This window comes from Hoplias malabaricus, chromosome 9, assembly GCF_029633855.1.
Source record: "Hoplias malabaricus isolate fHopMal1 chromosome 9, fHopMal1.hap1, whole genome shotgun sequence".
In the NCBI taxonomy this organism is placed as follows: Eukaryota; Metazoa; Chordata; class Actinopteri; order Characiformes; family Erythrinidae; genus Hoplias; species Hoplias malabaricus.
This window is the reverse complement of record NC_089808.1, coordinates 24,404,992-24,424,658: the sequence shown is the minus strand read 5'-3', so window position 1 is coordinate 24,424,658 and position 19,667 is coordinate 24,404,992. Positions and strand designations below refer to the sequence as shown.

The window sequence follows — 19,667 nt, the reverse complement described above, 5'->3', positions numbered from 1 at the left end:
CACTCAGCCTCTCGGTGGGCACCACAGTGCTTGCTGGCGTAGAAATCTGTCAGCTGATGTAGCAGATCTGGGCAGTCTTCATTCTACTCTGATGCACTAAACTGTTTGGGATGCACCGATATGGGAATTCTGGGTCGATGCTGATATTATACACGTGGATATCTGACTATGCATATAAACACAAAATGAAAGGTGTCTCCTGAGAAAATTGCTACGTTTATTCAGCTAACTGTTCCTTACAGTTCTTTAATTTTTATCCAAAATTCTACTACTAATTAAACAAGTTGATCAATTTTATTATTTGCTTTTCTATGTTTATCAGTAAATAAATATTTTTCTGTTTGGACAACAGTGTTGCCCAGTCTTCATCCTACAAAAAAATTTATGCGTCAGCACCTTTAAGATTAACATATCAAAGCATTGGCCCGATATCAATATTCTTCAAAAACCCAGTTACCTGCCGATACCGATATTATCGGTATTCTGATATCATTGTGCATCACTACCGTTCAGTGGCTTTGCATTACCATCATTTTGAAAAGACGACGTGGGTCGGCCTTGTGTCCTGAAGGAAGGACATGTTTGCCCCCTTCCTTCTTAGACAGAGGACACTGTGTGTGTTCGGGGGACACTCACTTGGAAAAAAATAAAAATAAATAACTGTGACAAACTCAATCAAATATTTGAAACGTCACCTGTGCAGAGACCAGCTCCGTGAGCAGGTCCTCCCTCCTTCACCTGCTTCACAAAGATCGTGTCCATGGGCTCCAGCTTGGTTCGTGACCGTCCTGAGAAAGGAAAAGACGAAAAAATGAAGCGTCATTAATGGCTCAGATCACAATATCCTAATAACAAATAATTGGTCAGAAGAGCTCAGTTCTGAGTCTTATTTCAGCCAAGATATGTTCGGGTCTGTTTTGAACTGCAGTTATGAAGCTTGTGTATTATAATTCTCCAACACGAGGAAGTCACCTCTTCTGCTACTTTTAGGGTCACCCACTGTGGACACAGATGTTCTTCTGTCCACAGTGTGTCCCATCCTCACAGAAAAGTATGCCAAGGGGTTTAAAGCCAGCAGCACTGGGCAATGGAGCAGTAGAAATGTATTCTCTGTAGTGAATGAGCTCCATTCAACACCTAACAGCAGCACTTTCCTTTCAGACACCGCCAGCATTTAACGTCTCCTCTCCCCAGGCGCTCAAACGTGAGAGGAATAGGAGTTAGCGCCAAGACTAGAGGGTCTGGCAAACTCACAGTTCAACTGAGGCAGGTGAGTAGGAGACTGATCATGAGATGAAAAGAGATCCAAACTGAGCTGGTTTATAAAATTAATTCAAATTAACTTCTCGGGTGTTAATAAAATTAAGGTTGAACTTGCCTTTCCAAAATGCCACTGCCTTGAGGCCATGAATGTAGAATAAAACATATCCCAATAAATACCCAAACTGAAAAAGTGTTTACAGCATGCTGAAGATTTTGAGAAGGATAAAGCCTCTCTAAAGTCAGACATAATTAACAGACAGCGGGATAAAGCTGAACAAGTCAGAGAGGCAGCACTTTTTACACAGAGAAGAGAAAGGGAAAACTGACAATAGTAAACCTGTTTGCTCATTCAGTTCCAGCCTCCCATCTCCTAGCAGCAGCACACAACTCTGGGTAAAATGAGCCAGAAAAACAGGAACACACATTTTACTGACATCAGGGAGGTGATACATCTCTGGAGAGCAGGCTTGTAGCTCTCAGGAGTTTGCTGTATACAACGTGATGGAATCTCAGCTGGAAAAACACACGCAACATAACACAACTGCAGCCCCTCCCTATTACCATGTAGTTATAAAGGGTGTTCCTATACGAGAGAGCCAATCAAATCAGAGATCATTTACATATAGCAGCCTATATTAGGAACTGTAAAAACAGCCTGTTTAAATCTGAGGAGTTATAAAAAGTTGGAAAACTGTGACAACCTTAAATATAAACCTTTCAATAAAAAAGTGTGATATTTTTAACACGGGTGATGAAGCTCTTCATAATATCCCCATCACGTCCCATTCTGTATACGGGTGAATGTGTGCTTGTGTAAAAAAACAAAGCGAGGCCTTAAACACAAGTCCAGACGCTGGAAGATGAATCTTCCAGAAGTGTAAAAGGCTGAGAACAAAAACAGAGGTGGTGGTGTCTGAACATGGGAACACAGCGCCAGAGATCACACAAAGTCTTTCTGGTTAATTACAGGATTAAGCCAAAGCTTAATCGTTTACATACGATGACTCTTGGAGGCGTTCTCTCTCACTGACAGAATCAGAGGCTTCAAGTCCCTCTTGTGTCGAGAGCATGATGTTGCAGGTTCTCTCTAAATTTGCAGCTTATTTATGGAAACTCAAACGGAGCTCAGACTGATGCATTATCCATTAAGTATCTTCGTCCCCTCATGTCATTCACCTAATCTCACTCGAACACTCACCCAGCCACTTCACCTACCAACGTGTGTTTGGACTGTGGGAGGAAACCCATACAGACACAGGGAGAACACATTCTTACAAAATAAAGACCCTGTTACTGTTCAGCACCTCAAAACATTTTAGTACATTTTACACAGTTTAAATATGCATAAACTTCAATTATTATAATTATACTAACCAAAATGGGGCATTATCAGAATTTTAGGGTGCTACAAATCACCATCAGGTACAAAACTTTCATATCAGTTGGGTTCAAGTAGCAAATGCCTGAGAGTAGTAACTGAACAGTGACTGTTAGAAACGCTCACTAGAGGGCACTGCTGCCTCATAAATAACAACAAGACAAGTTCAAAGCCAAGGAAAAAGAATGCGTAAAAAATGCACTGAGGGAAAGGGGAAAAAAAAGGTACTCTACAGGTACATTACTGTCACTTACGCTACAAACTCTGTAATGTACCGTTAAAGGGTTCTTCTTCAGAAAGAGGGGGATATTTGTAAGATGTTATTATAGATCTGTGTTAAAACAAAAAGAACTAGATTTGGAGGTTCAAATAATATATCATACGGTACAATTATGTTCCCTAATTAAAGGCACTGGATATGAGCCCACCACATGGACAACGTTTCTGAGAGTGTGGGCGAATCCAGTGAGTACTGACCTGCCCACCTCACACTGCCACTCATTCAGAATTTCTGAGCAGAAAAGCCTGGGTTTACTCAAGAGAAAGGCACCAATATAAATCATGTTTTGTTCTAGGCGTACAAAACCATTTTAAACAAATAGCCGAGTCCTGTCTGTTTAAATTTATTAACGCGACTTTGATGTTTCTGCTCTGTTTCTGTGGCAGCGCACGCGCGCGCGAGAGAGAGATGACAAACAAAGGCATTCACACTCAGTCTTTCTGACCTGAGCTGACCCCTGAGTCAGCGAACTCCAAACACACTCATGTTATGTTTTTGTCACTGTTTTTATTATCACCGTGAATAAATTCCTGAAATGGACGAAGGTGATAAGATGATGACATGGTAAATAGCAGGAGAAACCTAAACCTCCACAAACTTATCAGCAAAGACCCGCTGGTCTGCTGCCCAAGGGTCACAAATATTTGTTTTCTACATAGTGTTGGGACCTAATAATCAAATATAGGCTGCGTTCTCTTCACTGGCGTCCTGTAGATGCGTCGGATTCAAAACCCTGACGCTGGTCTAAAGCCAAACATGGATCCGCCCCTCCGTACCTGATGACTATGGTCAAAACTTCAGCTGCTCTCGACCCACCATCCTTCAAGATACACTGAGTTGGAGGAGCCACTTTTGAACCTCTTCAAAAGACCATGGCGTAATTTCACAAGCTGCCATCGTCAGATAAAAACAAGTTATTATCACAGAGAGTGACGACTCCCTCTGAAAAATCAGCGCCCTACAAGATTTGCTGTGGTTTCCAGAGCCCGCTGTTCTTGTAAGCGACAGGGTTTTGAGATGACAGCAGCTACGTTTAAAGGGTGATTTTATAATGGAAAAAACACCAGGAATCAAGAGAGTAGAACCAAGTAAAGAAAGTGCCATACTGTAGATAAGTGCCATATGTCTCCATGCTGGCTTTTGTATGGTGCAGCGTTCTTAGGGTTCAAGCTAAGGATATTTTCTGAGTAAACAACAAAGTGCTTGTGTACATCCCACTGGATAAGAGCATCTTGTAAATACCCTCAACATTTATTTAAATATCACTACACTGTTTTTGGGAGTCAGGATCACACAGATGATATTCTCCGCACCATTTCAGGATCCTAAAGAGACAGAGAGGTAATTGATTTGAACCCCTGGCCCAGAGGGAGGAAAAACAGGGAAAACACAGTGAAGGAACAGCTCTGTCTCCTCCCTGAACATGTTTTTGAGATGCTACTGTTTTAAGGAACTGTTCCTGCCCTCGAGTCACTACGTTAAAAAAGCCCTGATACACACACCTTGACTGGTGAGTGTGTAAACATTTCCCCACAGAGGAAGTTGACGATAAATTCTGCTGATACGTTTCAGTGTGGTATTGAAGCGGCTACAGCACAAGGCAAGGAAATGCTCTGCATTAATCGCTGTAAAGTTAAGGGACATTTATAACACTGTTTTCCCACAGGACGGCAACTAGGGAACAATTTGCCATGAACCCACAGCAGCAGCTCCTCAAACAAAAACAAGAGAGAAACCAAACAAACATTGATCCGCAGGCTTTAATGGAGTCAAAGAGAGTCAAATAGCTTCTCGTTAAACTCCAGACACAACACACACAAACATGCCCCAGGTACAGATAACACAACACACTGAAACGACACAACTGCAGCTGGATCACTGCTCCACAACAAAACAGGTTTATTAAGCTTCAGATGGGTAGAAGAAGAGATGGAAAGCAATCTGATAAAAGCAACAGACGAGTAGACCAAACAAAAATGAGAACACACATCTCTCACATGATTGTGGCAGATGGGGGTGTTGTTTGTAGCTAACACACACGATTAGTGCAGACCCACCGGCCAATCATTACTCCTCACTAAACCCCACCATCTCCACCCGTTTCTTCAGCAGCAAGAGACAGAACTTGCAGTAGAATTAAACAGTAGGGGACGCTGCTGGTTCCTGTAGCTGCATGCACTCTGTACCTGTGTGGATAAATCTGTATTGGCTGCATTTTTAGAAACCACTGGACATTATGAAGGAGCCATTCGTTTATGGGTCGTAAATCAGAAGATTGTGTCCGATTGGCTCCGCTGGACATTATGGGATGAGTCAGTGGGCGGTTCATAACCCTGAAGCTTGTGTCTGAATGGCTGCTTTCTTTCCTGACCATGGGGCTCGTACGGACTTATCTACCGTAGACCACCTTTTCATATTCTCCTACGCAGTTTCTGCTGGTCCGAATCACTCTGACTGACCACTACCGGGGATTATTTATAAAGAGTGGTTTTCCTTCCAGGTTTTTAGTGTTTTCTGTGTTGTAGCCTCCAATAAAATTAGTGGATTAATTTTAGAAACTGAACAGGGCACTGACCTATGTCTGGCGTTGTAGACCTACAAAGGAAGAGTTACACAGCTCCACCTTGTGACATGTTTTTCACAGCCATGAAGCGATGTAATGCTTAAATTTTTATAATCAGCATTATAACATCTATGCATACAATGATTAATTCCGATAATATTAAGAGTAAAATTACAGCCTATGCTAATATTCCGAAAAGCTATAGTAGCGCAAAATGACCAGTGTCTCCATTAGGGTTTCCCAAGTGCCACATACCACCTATGAAAAGTTCTTAACATTTTTCATACATAGACTCAACAGACGTAAAGGTAAGGCCCATTTTATACTTCTGTGTTGACCCTACACCGTAGGCAACGCAGACCCTACACTGTAGTCAATGACATTAAAACATTACTATGCTTTACTTTGACGCTGACCGCATCAACTGTGATTGGTCAGTAGTCAGACAAACATTGTTTCTTTTAACCGAAGATGTACTGGGACATACACTCCTCTTCTTCAAACTATAGAGACCACAGACAGCAGCACATTCATAGCGAGAGATGTCCCAGACATGGTGTGGACTTCAGGGATGAATAAAATCGGAGAGGAAGATATCTGAGATTCAGCCCTAGTGGTGTGGCAGTGTAACTGAAGAGCGACGCAGACAACAACACAGACGTATAAACGCTCGCAACAGCATAGGCTCTGTCGAGTCAACGCAGAAATATAAATCAGCCTTAAGCCTTTGCTTAAAAGAGCAAGAGGCAGTTTATCTTGCATGCAACATCGGGTCAAAAGTTCACCCAGGAGAGGGAGAGAGAACAATCTGGCAGCAATGTCTTGCAGCCTCAGACAGAGCCGTGTCACGAGAAGCAGCAGAGACGAAGCTGAATAAAGAGTCTGTCCCTAGCTGTGGGAAGCATGGCTCTGATTTGACTCGAGCTTGAAGACGAGAAAAACAACTCAACAGGCAGATATTTTGACTGCTACAAAACCAGGCTGTTCTCTTCTTGATTAGGGAGAGGCATCACAGATATCATTTCACAAATATCAGGTTTACACAATAAATAGACCAGATTCACTTTACAGGAGATCAGCTCCACCCATTTACACTGAACTTATGAGGACTGTTTCCGCACAATAAGAGCAGGCCAATCAGAAGGTGTCAGTCTCAAAGGCACAGTAACAAAGCAAATCTGATATTAACTCATAAAATAGGTTTGAAAACATTTCCCATGAAATGTCTTCTGCATCTTTGTATCTACTCTTGCATTTGAATCTACGTTACACCAGATCTTAACGAATAAAACAACAGTAGTTATTAATATGGCAAGTGACTCTAAACACCAGAACTGTAGTGTACGAGGTCAAAGACAAACTGGAGCCATGACAGTAATAGAGGAATAGAACATGATGAACAAATGCTCAAAGAGCCCCATTGCTGTCTGATGTTATCTTGCTTTGATGCATCTCGCTGTGTAATGGCACAATGCACCCAGCAGGCTTGGAGATAGCGGCAGAGATAAAAATAAATCAGGGAAGCCATGTCTGCCATTTTTCTTCAATAATATTATCATCCTGTATCTTCTCCAGCTTAAAGTCAGAGTCTGGTATACAGACAGACCAAGAACTGAAGAAGGAAGGAAGGGTCTTCTATTCAAAAATGCTTGAGGATATCTCATGTTTCTATTTTGATTTGCGCTTCAGACGCAGATATGGATTAGATACGCTACAAAATTGCTAGGAATGCAATATTTATACATTAACTTCCATTAAAAGTTAGGAATGTCTTTTCCTTCTCTTGAAAAAGTTGTGCAGACTGAGGTTTACGATGATGAAATCATTTCAAACATGCATTTATTTAATTCTGAGCAGTAAAGAAGCAACAGCGTCATGGGCAATTACATTTATTTTACTGAAACTGTATGAGACCCTTGAATATTCATTTATGTAAAGAGTTTAAATGCTCACCTCTGTGATCATTGTCCTCGTCCTGGAATTAGAGAAGAAAACAGAGTCAGGACAACATTATGTGGGACCCCCCCCACCCCAAACCCAAAAAAAGCACACCCTTTGGAAGACAGAAGGTAGTAAAGTCTTTAAAGTGAGCCGTAAAAGTTAAAACTGCCTTGTCATACAATGTTAGTCATACAGCATTACAGCCCCTAGACGTCTCTTGGAAATAAATACACCAAGAAACATCACACGCTCATTTTCCCATGAAGTAACTCCATCTTATCAGCAGAGAGGACTCATCACTTTAAGAAACTATGACGGAAACTGAAACTCAGGCTCAGACACTCAGACTCATGAGCAAAGTATGACGTACACCGTGTCCAAGTTTTGTGGACACTTCAGCACCCAACATTTCCTCAAAATGAAGGCATAAATGGGAAGATCATTCGCACTTCTGTGAAGGCGTTAGACCAGATGCTGGAATGTTTCAGTGGTCGGTGTAAAGTAGTGGGTCACAAATCTTGGTTCAATTCCCCGCCTGGCTAATCAGACCAGTCGTTTCTTTATTTTTATTATTTCAATATGTTATCTTCACTGGAGCGCGGGAGGAAACCGGAGCACCCAAAGGAAACCCACGCAGACACAGGGGTTGGGTTCAAACCCACAACCCCGACATGGCCAGTCGCTCCACAGTGTTGCTCCAAACTGCTTCGTTTTTAAGGTATTTTTTGTTGAATAAAATGATAAAAGCATGGGAGAATGTCTGAATTTTAGAATCACTTTATTGTTCACTATGCTTGAACACAGAGGAAATTGTTCTCTGCATTTAACCCAATCCATGCAGTGAAACACACATTTACACACACTAGTGAACACTAGGGGGCAGTGAGCAGTGCCCAGAGCGGTGGGCAGCCCTAGCCACGGCGCCCGGGGAGCAACTGGGGGTTAGGTGCCTTGCTCAAAGGCACTTTAGTCGTGACCTGCGAGCTCTGGTGATCAAATTTTGAATTACAATAACACTTAAAATTTATTTGTACACAATATAAATGAAAACACTGCTGAGAGAATGACAGCAATTCTGAATAATTTGTTCTGGAACAGCACTCGAGAAAGCAGTTCCAGAGCTGTGGAAGATGTACCGTGAACTCTGCTGGACAGGCCATGACGTTTGGATCAAGTTATTTACTGCGTTTAACCCAAACCTCTCCTTGGGCTCGGGATTATTTATAGTCATGATCCAGTACCTGCTTTTGCAGTTTCATTTGCAAATGGACTGAAACAAATCTACTTCTATGGTCTAATAATGTCTATGTGCCCGAGTCACTCAGTGCTGTCTACACTAATTCACCTATGCTGGCTGGAGATTTTGGCCCAACTACGCACCTTGAAATTAGAGTGGACGGCCGACTCCGGTGGGTAAACAATAAAGTGGCGCAGGGTGAAGCCGAAGCCCATGGGGGTCCGGCGAAGTCGTAAGGTTTTGGGCCCAGGCCACGAGAACGGCTCATCCTCCAGCTGGAACAAACCGGCGGAGTTCTGGGTCTGATTCGAAACATCCTACAAGCACAGAGGAGAAAAACAAGAGAGGGTGATTAATAAGGAAACGGTGATGAAATGATAACATCCATTGGTATCTGGAACCAGAGTGTATATAACAGTTTGAGCTTTACTTTAAAAGTCAGCCAGGATTCCTCCGAAGAGATCCAGTCCTGAGCAAATGTGCACTCCTATTATTCCCTAACCTCCTACAAACTGAGAGAGAAGACCAGGAGACCTGTCACAGTAATTACACTATTGATTTATCAACAATGTTTGGATTTATGATCAATCATTTTTGCTGATATCAATATTGCCCACTGTGCATACTTGCGTGTTTTTTATACAAAAATAACGTAACATATGTAATATGTAATATACCAATATTTTAGCCAGGGGAGCTATACGTTTTCTTTTTTTTTTTAATACACTGTTATATATATATGTGTGTGTGTGTGTGTGTTTTTATAATATCTGGGACATTTCAACTTATTTATATTTAAACTGTATGAATATCCTTAGTAAATAAAAGTTAACTGCTCTTTAAAAAGGGGTTTAAGTGCATTGCATTGTTATGGTAGTATTATCAGTCTTAAAATGACAATAACATGGTTTATCGCAATTATTTCTGGGGCAATATATCGTCCACTTAATTTCTGATCTAACAAATTTGCAAATCACAGGTGCCACACTCGCCATGACACTAAAAACCTTCAGTAGTTAAAAAAAAAAAAACAACACACACCCAGACCCTTGGTAATGGAAAGCATGGAAGAAAACCAATGCCACATACAAGCCTTACAATATTTGTTTCAAGTGCACCGATGATCTTTCCCTATAACAGACACAGGACGTTAAGGAAGTCAAATGCTGCAGCTCTGAAACTCAAAAGGAGGGAATCCTTGGTGAGAGGAAACTCCATGTCCATTTCTAAAAATGTAACCCATATGGTTTTATTCTCTTACTAAAAATCTCCACCCACCCACTGCATTTCTGACATCACATTTCCAGGGTGACTCAGGAGTGGTCACAGAGCCTCGCCGCTGTATTTACAGAGTATTTATAACATCACACCTCCGCACAATTCACACCCTTCCCCTTGCAGCCAAATCTCCACCACAGCACACATGTGAGAGCCCCTCCCTAAAGAAGTGTTCACCACCACATTAAACACCTCCTCCTCCTCCTTCATCTATCTTCTGTTATTTCATCTGCTGGTGTGAGGGCTGCCACAATTACTTCAGTCAACCAGCAGCATGGACTTAAAATGCTCCCCCTTAGTGAATAAGCAGTGATTAGTTGCCAACTTGTTTGATGATGATGGATGTGTGGAGTTATACTACTGAAAGAATGGGTGTAGCCTTTTCTAAAATGGGACATATCACCCTCTTCTCCGCATTCGAACACAGTTCTGTTTCTTAATGAAACGTCTGTGACCTGCTTTAGTTTAAAATCCCACAGCAGCATGCTCCCCCTGTCTAAACAGCCCTGTTTAGAACGCCTGCTTTCAGCGCCTGTTCCTTTAAATGATAATGAGCTGCTCGCTGTTCACCCCCGACCCTGAACACACAGCATTGAGGAGGGGGGAGCAGAAGCTCTGGTTTTTAGCCGTTTTCGCTCTGCTCTCTTTCATCTCCGTTTTTACTCAGTGCTCTTATTCCTCCGCGCTAGTTGTGTCTGTCTTACTGCGTTTAAGCTCGTATTTGTGTTGCGCTCTCACATATACATAGGTCTAGTGCTGTGATTGGACAGAATCAGACGGACCCATTCTAAAGTCTCTGCACTTGACGTCAGAAGTGGAGAAGAATCAGAACGGCTCATTTTATCCCTCGTTTTCTGACTTAGAGCACACAGGAAACTGACTGGTCGGGTCTTGTTTCAGTGTGTGGGTTGGTGGGCTCCAGGTACACACATGCATTGAACAAGGGATCCTTCATATTCTCCCTTTAACAAACACAGCATAAAATCAGGACTTAACAGTGATGTCAGGAATAAAATTAATCATGTTCTCCACATTTTCAACATTAAACATTAAAAGGTTGTGTGCCATTTCTTTCTAAAAATACTAGGCTGTTGCTTATGGATGTTTCGGTGTAAAATAGAGCAGGTGCAAAAAAAAAAAAAAAAAGCACTAGTGAAACCGCTGCCTGGTCTTTAAGCTCCAACACAAACAAACACTCTGAGCTAAAGGTGCGACTGAGGACAAACATCTGCCGTAAAAGTGGAAGAAAGGCTGGTTTAAAAAGCCTTTCATGACTAATTGATGAGGTCACCATTGGCAGGAAACGTGGGGAAGAAATTCGCCCTGGGCTGTATCTGCTGTTACGTGCTGTAGCGCAAATTCTCTCTGACTTTAACTGTTTAACTCAACTGTGCAGCTCTAGGTCATGGGTTTCCTTACACCTCCCAAAGTTACCAGGCCAAAACATAACCTCACCATGCCTCTTAAACTCAGTGAGGCCTTTTAAAGACCCTCAAAGACACTCAGGCACGTTTACCTGGGTTTTTACAGCTCATTCAAAAAGGGAAAGGATTAAATGAGGAAGGGAGGAGAAATGGAAACAGCTGATCCAGCGAGTTTCCAGCCGGTAAAGACGAAAGCTTCTGGGTTTACTTTAACTGCTGAGTTTTTTTGGCTTCATTCAACAGGCGTGTACAGTATTTAGGACATGACTCCAGAGAGAAAAGGTTCTCTTTTTTCTCTATTGTCGTTTTCTCCGTTTTTACTCAGTGCTCTCATTTCTCCACTCTCCTTGTGTCTGTTTTGCTGCGTTTAACCTTGTCTTTCCGCTCTCACATAAATGCAGGTTCAGCGCTGTGATTGGACAGATGCAGACGAGGGGGCAGGGCCATTCTAAAGTCTCTGCACTTTAGATCATTGCCTCTAGATCATTTTCCTTAAGAGGTGGTTTTTACTTAAAGACATGCACGTTTACGACCCGAAAAAAAATCAACCCCTCTAAAAGATAAGGGTGTGCAAGGCCAGGAGTCAGCACCCGCGGGAACTTCAGCCCGGTGTGTTTGCTTAGGTGTGTCTGAGTGTGTGTGTGTTAGAGATTTATTTCCTCTTCCATGACACACTGTTTACACAACAAACAACAACACAGACCTCATGCAAAGCAGATAGAAACCTCCACACCTCCCAAATACAGCACAAACACACACACACGATCCATGGCTGACCACTGCATTCTGTTTAAACTCAGGTGGGTTTAATGAAATGTCTGTGTCAAAAACATACACAATACCCAAACATTTTTGTATAGTCTGAGGTCCAGGTATGAGCTCCAGGGAATTCTGGTCCAGACATGCTTCAGATTCCTGATGTCTAAAAACACAACTCATTACATCATTTGCTTCCTATTAAACCACAAATGAGGCAAGACAATAACAAGACCAGTCGGTCTGCATGGTGAACACAGGGTTGGTTTCTGTTTACAGCATATACAGCTGGTTTTAAACCACCAACATACAACATACACACAATATAGCATCTGTGTGTGCCGCCACAATTATTATTTAGTGTTTGCTTCCTTGGGCTCGCTTCCTCTGTTTCTTGCATTTGAAAAACCCAATGAATAAAAGGAGGACACAGACCATTAAGCCTGTGGTTTAAGAGGTAAAACTTCCCAAGAAACCTTGAGCAAATGTTCAGACACTCTACATGGGTAAAGCTGCATGTCACAAGCTGTTTCCAGCTGGTCAGCATCCAATGCCACATTCCACATAAGCACGAGACAATTCAGTCGGCACACAACACGTATCTGCTAAGATTCAACATCCCTTACTGATTGGTGCCCAACAGAGCATCAGAACCGAGCTTCGTTCAGAAAGCAGTCAGGGCTCGAGCACTCCTTGTAAAGTCAGTGAGAAGGGGCGGAGCTAAACGGCTGTAGAGTGAAAAGGTGAATTACTTACGCAGTTCACAAACACAACTGATCAAAACAGGCAGCTTTGGCCGTTTAGTTTTCCACTGTATTGCTGTGGCTCTGCATACTTTTTTGACCTCTTGCGACCTGTCCCTTCAGTGCCCAGGACACTCACAGGAAAGACAGCTAACAAAGTATGCCTAGCAACAGATGGACTACAGTGAGTAACTTAGTAATGTCCTGATCAATTTTTTTATCCCAATCCGAGTTGAGTATCTGCCGATCCGATACAAATGGTTCACAACAAGTAATTTATTCCCAATACCACTCTAAAGTGCTGAAGTAACTTAATATTCACAGTCAAAAAAAAAAAAAAAAAGAAAAAAAAACCACAGTGTTCCACTCGGGCCAGCAGAGTCAGATCACAACAACATATACAAAGCCTGATACATTTTAGAAACACCAGCGCTGGAGGGACTATTCACATCGGTGGCCGCCTAGAAGAAAGAGGATAGGACTTTATCAAACTCAATAAAGCAGATACGGATCAGGAAACTAATGTCTGATTATACCAATCTTTGAGATCTGATCTGGACTACAAAGTGGTCCTGTGTGCTCAGTAAAGCACAGCTAAAACCATTATTATGTATGTAACACTGATGCAAATAAACTGGGATAAGAATAATATCCTCCGGTGCTACTCAGTCATTCAGAATAAGCAGCTAAACTATAAATAATTAATTTCAAGAGCCCTGGCGATGGGGTTTTTCACCAATCCTCTGAATGGCTTCCATGACACTCAGCCAAGGGAAGATGAGCTCCTCCTTGTCCTCTAGAGGACAGAATTTGGATTGAGGGCTAAGAAGATTGAGTGCTCCCTAAGTTGCTGAAATCTTGCATAACAGTCTCATCACACACGCTCTGAGTTGCATAAGTGGTGCCCACAAAAAAGCAGACCACCCTGTGAAGGAAGCAGGAGCTTGGATGATATAACCGACAGCACACTGTGGAGGAATCGCAAACTCTCACTGTTCTCTTTCTTCTCCGCACTCGTTTTGCTGCATTTAACCTCGTCTTTGCACTCTCACATAAACGAGTGTCCATCGCTGTGATTGGACAGACTCGGGTGAGAGGGCAGGGCGATTCTAAAGTCTCTGCACTTGATGTCAGAAGCAGAGCAGGATCAGAACGGCTCGTTTTATCCAGCGTTTCTGACTTAGAGCAGACAGAAAACTAACTGGGGTTTCACAGTGTGTGGGTTGGTGGGCTCCAAATAAACACAAAAATGTGAACATGCACTGAACCAGGGATTTGCTTCATAATTTGCCCCCTTTTAAACTGATATGTAAATGAGCTGTCCTCACTGGTAGCTCTTAAAATTGTGCCCGATGGCAGAAATAGCCTTAATCTACATAGTGCAACTGTTGTACACACTGCATTGTCCAAAATAGGGGCCTTTTCTGTTAAATCCAGTCAGTCCTCTAGGCTGCTGCGTGTGGCGTCTGGAGTCCAAGTGGTCTCCTCTATTGAACTGAAGAGGCATATTTTCTTCCAGACAAGGAGTTAATCTCATGACGACTGGTAACGAAGCTCAGAGAACTGGGAACGGAGACGGCTCGTAATGAGGACCAGGACCTGAGATTCAGGAATCCTGGAGGCGTAACAATTTTCACAGAGGACAAAAACATCTGCACAAAACATGTGGTGGGAAGTCCTTCAAGGCAAGTAAGAAGGCAGCAGGGGTCTAAAAGAAGGGCTTCTTCTTAACTGTCTGGTATGATTTTCAAGTCAGGATTTCATGGTTTATATTTTGAAATAATATACAGCTCAGGATGGTACAGCACAGATTTCATGTCAAAATAAAATACAGCACACACCTGTGGACTATCACACAGTAACCCCACCTAACAGCATTTGGATTGTGGGAGGAAACCAGAACACCCAGAGGAAACCTACAAAGACACAGGGGGAACACACATTTCCTACCCTTCACCATAAAGTACATAGTGCAGTTTCTGTTGTGCTGTGTCTGGAGTAGCAACAACCGAAGCCCTGTTCTCGCTATTACAGGTCAGTGACACTGACACTGCAAATTTAAGGTAAAGACATTATGTAGTGTTCCTTTAAAAGGTCTAAGATTCCCATAATTCCCATTCTGATATGATCCAGTTGTCAACGAGGCAGGCCCTGTAGTGTATCCAGAATGAATGTGTGTTTGTATGATAAGCCTGCACAAAACCCATGAGCCCTGTGTGCACACAAGGGCTAGCACAGGAGCGATCCGAAAAAAAAAAAACTAAACCAAGGATTAATTTCAACCAGAGTCACTCAATACCAGACTGAACTGGAATTTCCAGACAATATCTTTGACTTGACGTCTCAGTAGGCAGCATCTACGAAGGTCTACAGACTACAGGTAAGGGGTGGCGACAGGGAAAGAAAGAAGGATGTTATGCCTCAGTTTGTTGTATTAAATTCAGGTTTACTCACCACAGGCTGCTAACATTTCCCAAAAACAAAAGGCAGTTCCCCAGCTGACAGCGTTCTCAACTGTGAATTTCAAACATGCTCTATTAAGACATTCTTCCAAAGTGAAACCAGACAAGGGGGAAGACCCTGCACTCGTCACACCCCTACTCTCGTTTCCAGAAGAGAGACAGTGGCATCAGCAGCAACGTCCCAAAGTTAAATGAGCAAACAAACCAGAATTAAGTTTGACAGCAGGGCAACTTAACAAAACGCCTACCCGCGTGTCAGGATTAACGCCGGCATTTTAAACTTCACCTGAATGCATGGCGCAGCGTGTTTTAAATTCTCTTACTGTTCTCTCGCTCAGAGAGGAACAGCCTGGCATGCACAGAGCTTGTACCACAGTGTGTGTATTTCAGAGTGTTATACTGACTCTTCACCTTTTCCTCTGCTAATCTCAACAGCCATCGCACCTCCACCCACCAGCCTCCCTGCATTTGCTCAAACCCAAACTTAAAACACACCCGTTTCTCTGTCCTGAGTCTATAATAACTCATTTTATTTCCATTTTCTTTACATATTCATGTACTTCTGTCATTTGTTTGGTTTGTCTTATGTTCAATGTTATTAACTCAAGCGTTTTAGGTCTTGAAAAGCACTACATAAACGTCATGGGAAAAAAACAACAAATTTACATTTTAAATCCTTTTTATTTAGTAACTCTTTTCTTCTAAACCAAAGCATTAATAACATTTAAAAACGTAAAACCGGTTTTTATCATCGGTTTGTGCAGCTTAGACTTTTTAAACAGACTTACTAAGCTGCTAAGACACAACACTGAACACATTAAAGGAACTATATATAGTATTTATACCTTAAATTACAGCTTCAAAATCACTGTGATGCTCCACGGAGCTGTAACAGGGAGAATAGAGCTTCTGTGATTGCTACTCTGGGCTCAGCACTGCAGAAACTACACTATGTAAGTTTTGGAGGAAGGTAGGAAACCACCCCACTGACTGCTGTAAAAATTAATTACTTTAGGGGGAGATAAATAAATAAATAAATAAATAAATCTCTTACATATTACTCACTCACATTAAATTTCTAAATATTTTTAAGCTTTCCTAGTTCACATCATTTTACAGAGGTACTTCATTTTTGTTCCATATTGTATGTAAATTCAGACAGGCACTTCTTAATTGCCCTGTTAGCTTCATAATGAGCCGTCCATTCCTCAATGCAAATATAATTGACACTGTCAGCCCCACATCCATCACATTACGACGTGATGATTGGTCGAAAAGGCCTCCCTTCCTCTCTCTGGAATGGAAAGCATTCGAGAAGCAGACCCCAAGCACAGTGCAATTGTGTCTGCTGCAGTTGGGCCAGTGTCACGGACCATTTTACGCAATAAAAGAAGTAAACAAACAGGAGACGAGCATCCAGCCAAAGACGAGTTGCTTCAGATCGCTGAGATTTCAACCTCCTTTCTGTGGGGTCATTACATCTTCAGCTGGTTTAAATGAGAGAGCATCAGAAACAGGTATCTTTCTTTGAAACCTGGAATGATGGAGATAGACCTCAAGGTTCACCCTCTGCGTATCAGCAAGAGGAAGAAAAAAAAATTGCTGCATATTACATTAAAGGTGAGGGAGCAACATGTGGAGAAATCTGCAGGTTCTATAAATAGATGACCTTTAACCTGTCACAGACGCAAGCAGGGGGTTCGCACAAAGGTCTGCTTTCAGTCACTCATTCACAGAAACACGGGACTTATAAACGTCTGATCAGAGGAAAAACACCAATTTACTCACAGTCAGCTTTTTACAAGCACAAACCTCAGCGAGTTTCCATAGTCCACTCCAAATCAACGTACACATATTTCAGAAAAAGATATCACTCCATTAGTGACCGTAGAAACAACGACAGATGAGCTACTGTCTCTGACTTTACATCTACAAGGTGGACCAACGAGGGAGGAGTGTCTCACAGAGTGGACAGTGAGTGGACACAGGGTTCAAAAACTCCAGCAGCACTGCTGTGTCTGATCCACTCTCACCAGCACAACACACACTAACACCACCACCACCACGTCAGTGTCACTGCGCAGAGAATGACCCACCACCACAACACATCTGCTCTGTGGGGGTCCTGGGCATTTAAGGGCAGGTCAGTGGAGCTGGTGTGTGTGTGTGTGTGTGTGTGTTCCATATTTTTGCCAAACTCAGGAAAGCAGACCTTTATCACCAAGTGTTGAAAGTCATCAAGATCAAAGTTCAAGACAAAATTGTCCTCAACACACACACAACAGCAAGTCAACAGATTTCAGCCCAATCCAGTCAGCGGATTTCACTCAGGTCCATCCTGTAGAAACGAGAGGGAGCAGAGCAGTCTGACCACTGCTGATTATTATCGGTCACTCTCCTGCAGCTGCAGTGCTTCACACAGGATCAGAAATAACTATGCGGGGGACTCGAGTGTCCCAGAGGTCTAGGTGTTGGCGCCATCATCGGGGGATCGTTGGTTCATCCATGGGGGTGCCTCAGGAGTCGTGAGAGAGCAGGCCTCGTTCTCTCCCTCTCCTTCCAACCATCAAACTATGTGAAACTGTGGTTATCATGACGTGTAACCAAGACTTCTGGTTCCATTTACCACTATTACCCACTATTTTTATTCCACGTAGATGTAGAACATCACTTCATTTTTTTCCCCACATTTTATAACCCAGAAATTTAAATGAAAGCCTGTGGAACCCACTTCAAATTCCTAGTCAGTAACTGAGTATGCTGAGCTGCCCTCTGTGAATAAAATGGAGTGAGGCTGAGCGTATTATTTCTCTCTCCATACAAACGTTGTTGTGGCTGAGATTACAGGCCCTGAGCTCCGAGCCAAAAGTCTGAGCTCTCAATCGCGCCAGGGAATTTCCTTCAAGAGCGTCCAAAGAATTTCATTTCTTTCTGCCTAGGACGAGAAATCTGATTTCTCTTCGGCTTCCCTCAACAAAGGACAACAAATCCACAAACACCAGGCTGTGAAATTACACACTGTTCTCAGAGAGAGACGAGACACCGTTCTCTAACTTTCCCTAAAAACATAGAAGGACATGAAGTGACCTGCCAACATCAACATGAACGTCAACTCTAAACCAGTATGGTTCACTAGGACAAAGTATTTTAACCGTATTTATGTGAGCACTTTCTCCCCTTGCCCCTACTACTTACCCCTCTATCTCCCCCAGAGGTGGGGGGCTCAGTTCTTGTTGGGAGAAAGGGGTGGGGTGAAGTGTGAGGGCGACATGGCCCTTCAAACCAGTTTTTCCAGAGTCATGCTCCAAGTGGAGGGTTATGATGCCTTGTGAATCAGCAGTGAGGCACTGCACAACCAAAGAAACCCACAGATGTCAGTATTTCCTCCTTTAAACTCTATGAGCCCCAGTGTATTATCTGAGTTTAAAGTAGTTTCAGTGGATTATGGTCTTTACTTCAGAACAAGCAGAAAACAGCACAAGCTGTAAATGTACAGTTCCACCTTAAATGGTGAAGCAATTACTGTAAAATAATGTGTAATTTAATGTGGAACTGAAGGTTTGAAGAGAAATCTACAGAATGAGAATCTGAACTGAGCTCCATATCACAGAAGAGTGAGGAGAGGGGGGTAATCTCTGATTGTGGAACTCTTCTGAAAGAGAATGAGGCCCTAAATGTAACTAAAGTCCAGCAGCTCCTCTGATATCACTGCAGACTGGTACAGAGCTGGTACAGAGCTGCTACAGAGCGGTGCTAGTCGCCTGGGAATGAAGCGTTGCTCTGTTTTATTTGTGTTCTGATGACGTATCAGGGTCTTGAAGGATCATCCCATTTTGTACAGAGAGATTTAAACACTACACCTATAATAATAAAACCACTTTAAGTTTGTTCTCACTGGGTAGACTGGGATTCTTTGGCAGACAGAATCGATTTGTCTGAGTGCAACAGAAAAATGCACAGAACATAGACTGGACATAATTAGAAATGCCTGATGCTTCTCCAAACGTAGCTAAAGACTAATTCAGCGGTCAAAGACGGCTTGATTAAGACTAATCCACTTTCCAGTGGGTGGCGCTTAGGCTCTGTTTCTAATGAGAGCTCTGTGTAGAAATATATTTTAAAATGAAGAATGCATTATTAAGTAACGTTATACATTAAAGCAACGCTAGGTAGTATTTTTACCATAAAATTACAGCTTCAAAATCATTGCAATGCTGCACTGAGCTGTAACAGGGAGAATAGAGCTTCTGTCATTGCTACTCTAGGTTCAGCACTGCAGAAATGGCACTACGTAACTGTTGGAGGAAGATAGGAAAACATTTAAAGGAATTTAAAGACAGTT

General features: G+C 42.5%; 1 protein-coding gene across 1 annotated transcript in view; it reads right to left on the bottom strand.

The window, feature by feature from the left end:
* Positions 1–19,667, bottom strand: part of arhgap21b (Rho GTPase activating protein 21b) — a 50,766-nt gene that overhangs the window by 27,738 nt on the left and 3,361 nt on the right. Inside the window, exons 3-5 of the mRNA XM_066680639.1 lie at positions 8,806–8,979; positions 7,438–7,459; positions 696–788 (exon numbers count right to left, since the gene is read on the bottom strand). Of these exons, the coding sequence (XP_066536736.1) occupies positions 696–788; positions 7,438–7,459; positions 8,806–8,979 (289 nt within the window). The remainder of the gene's footprint in view (positions 1–695; positions 789–7,437; positions 7,460–8,805; positions 8,980–19,667) is intronic.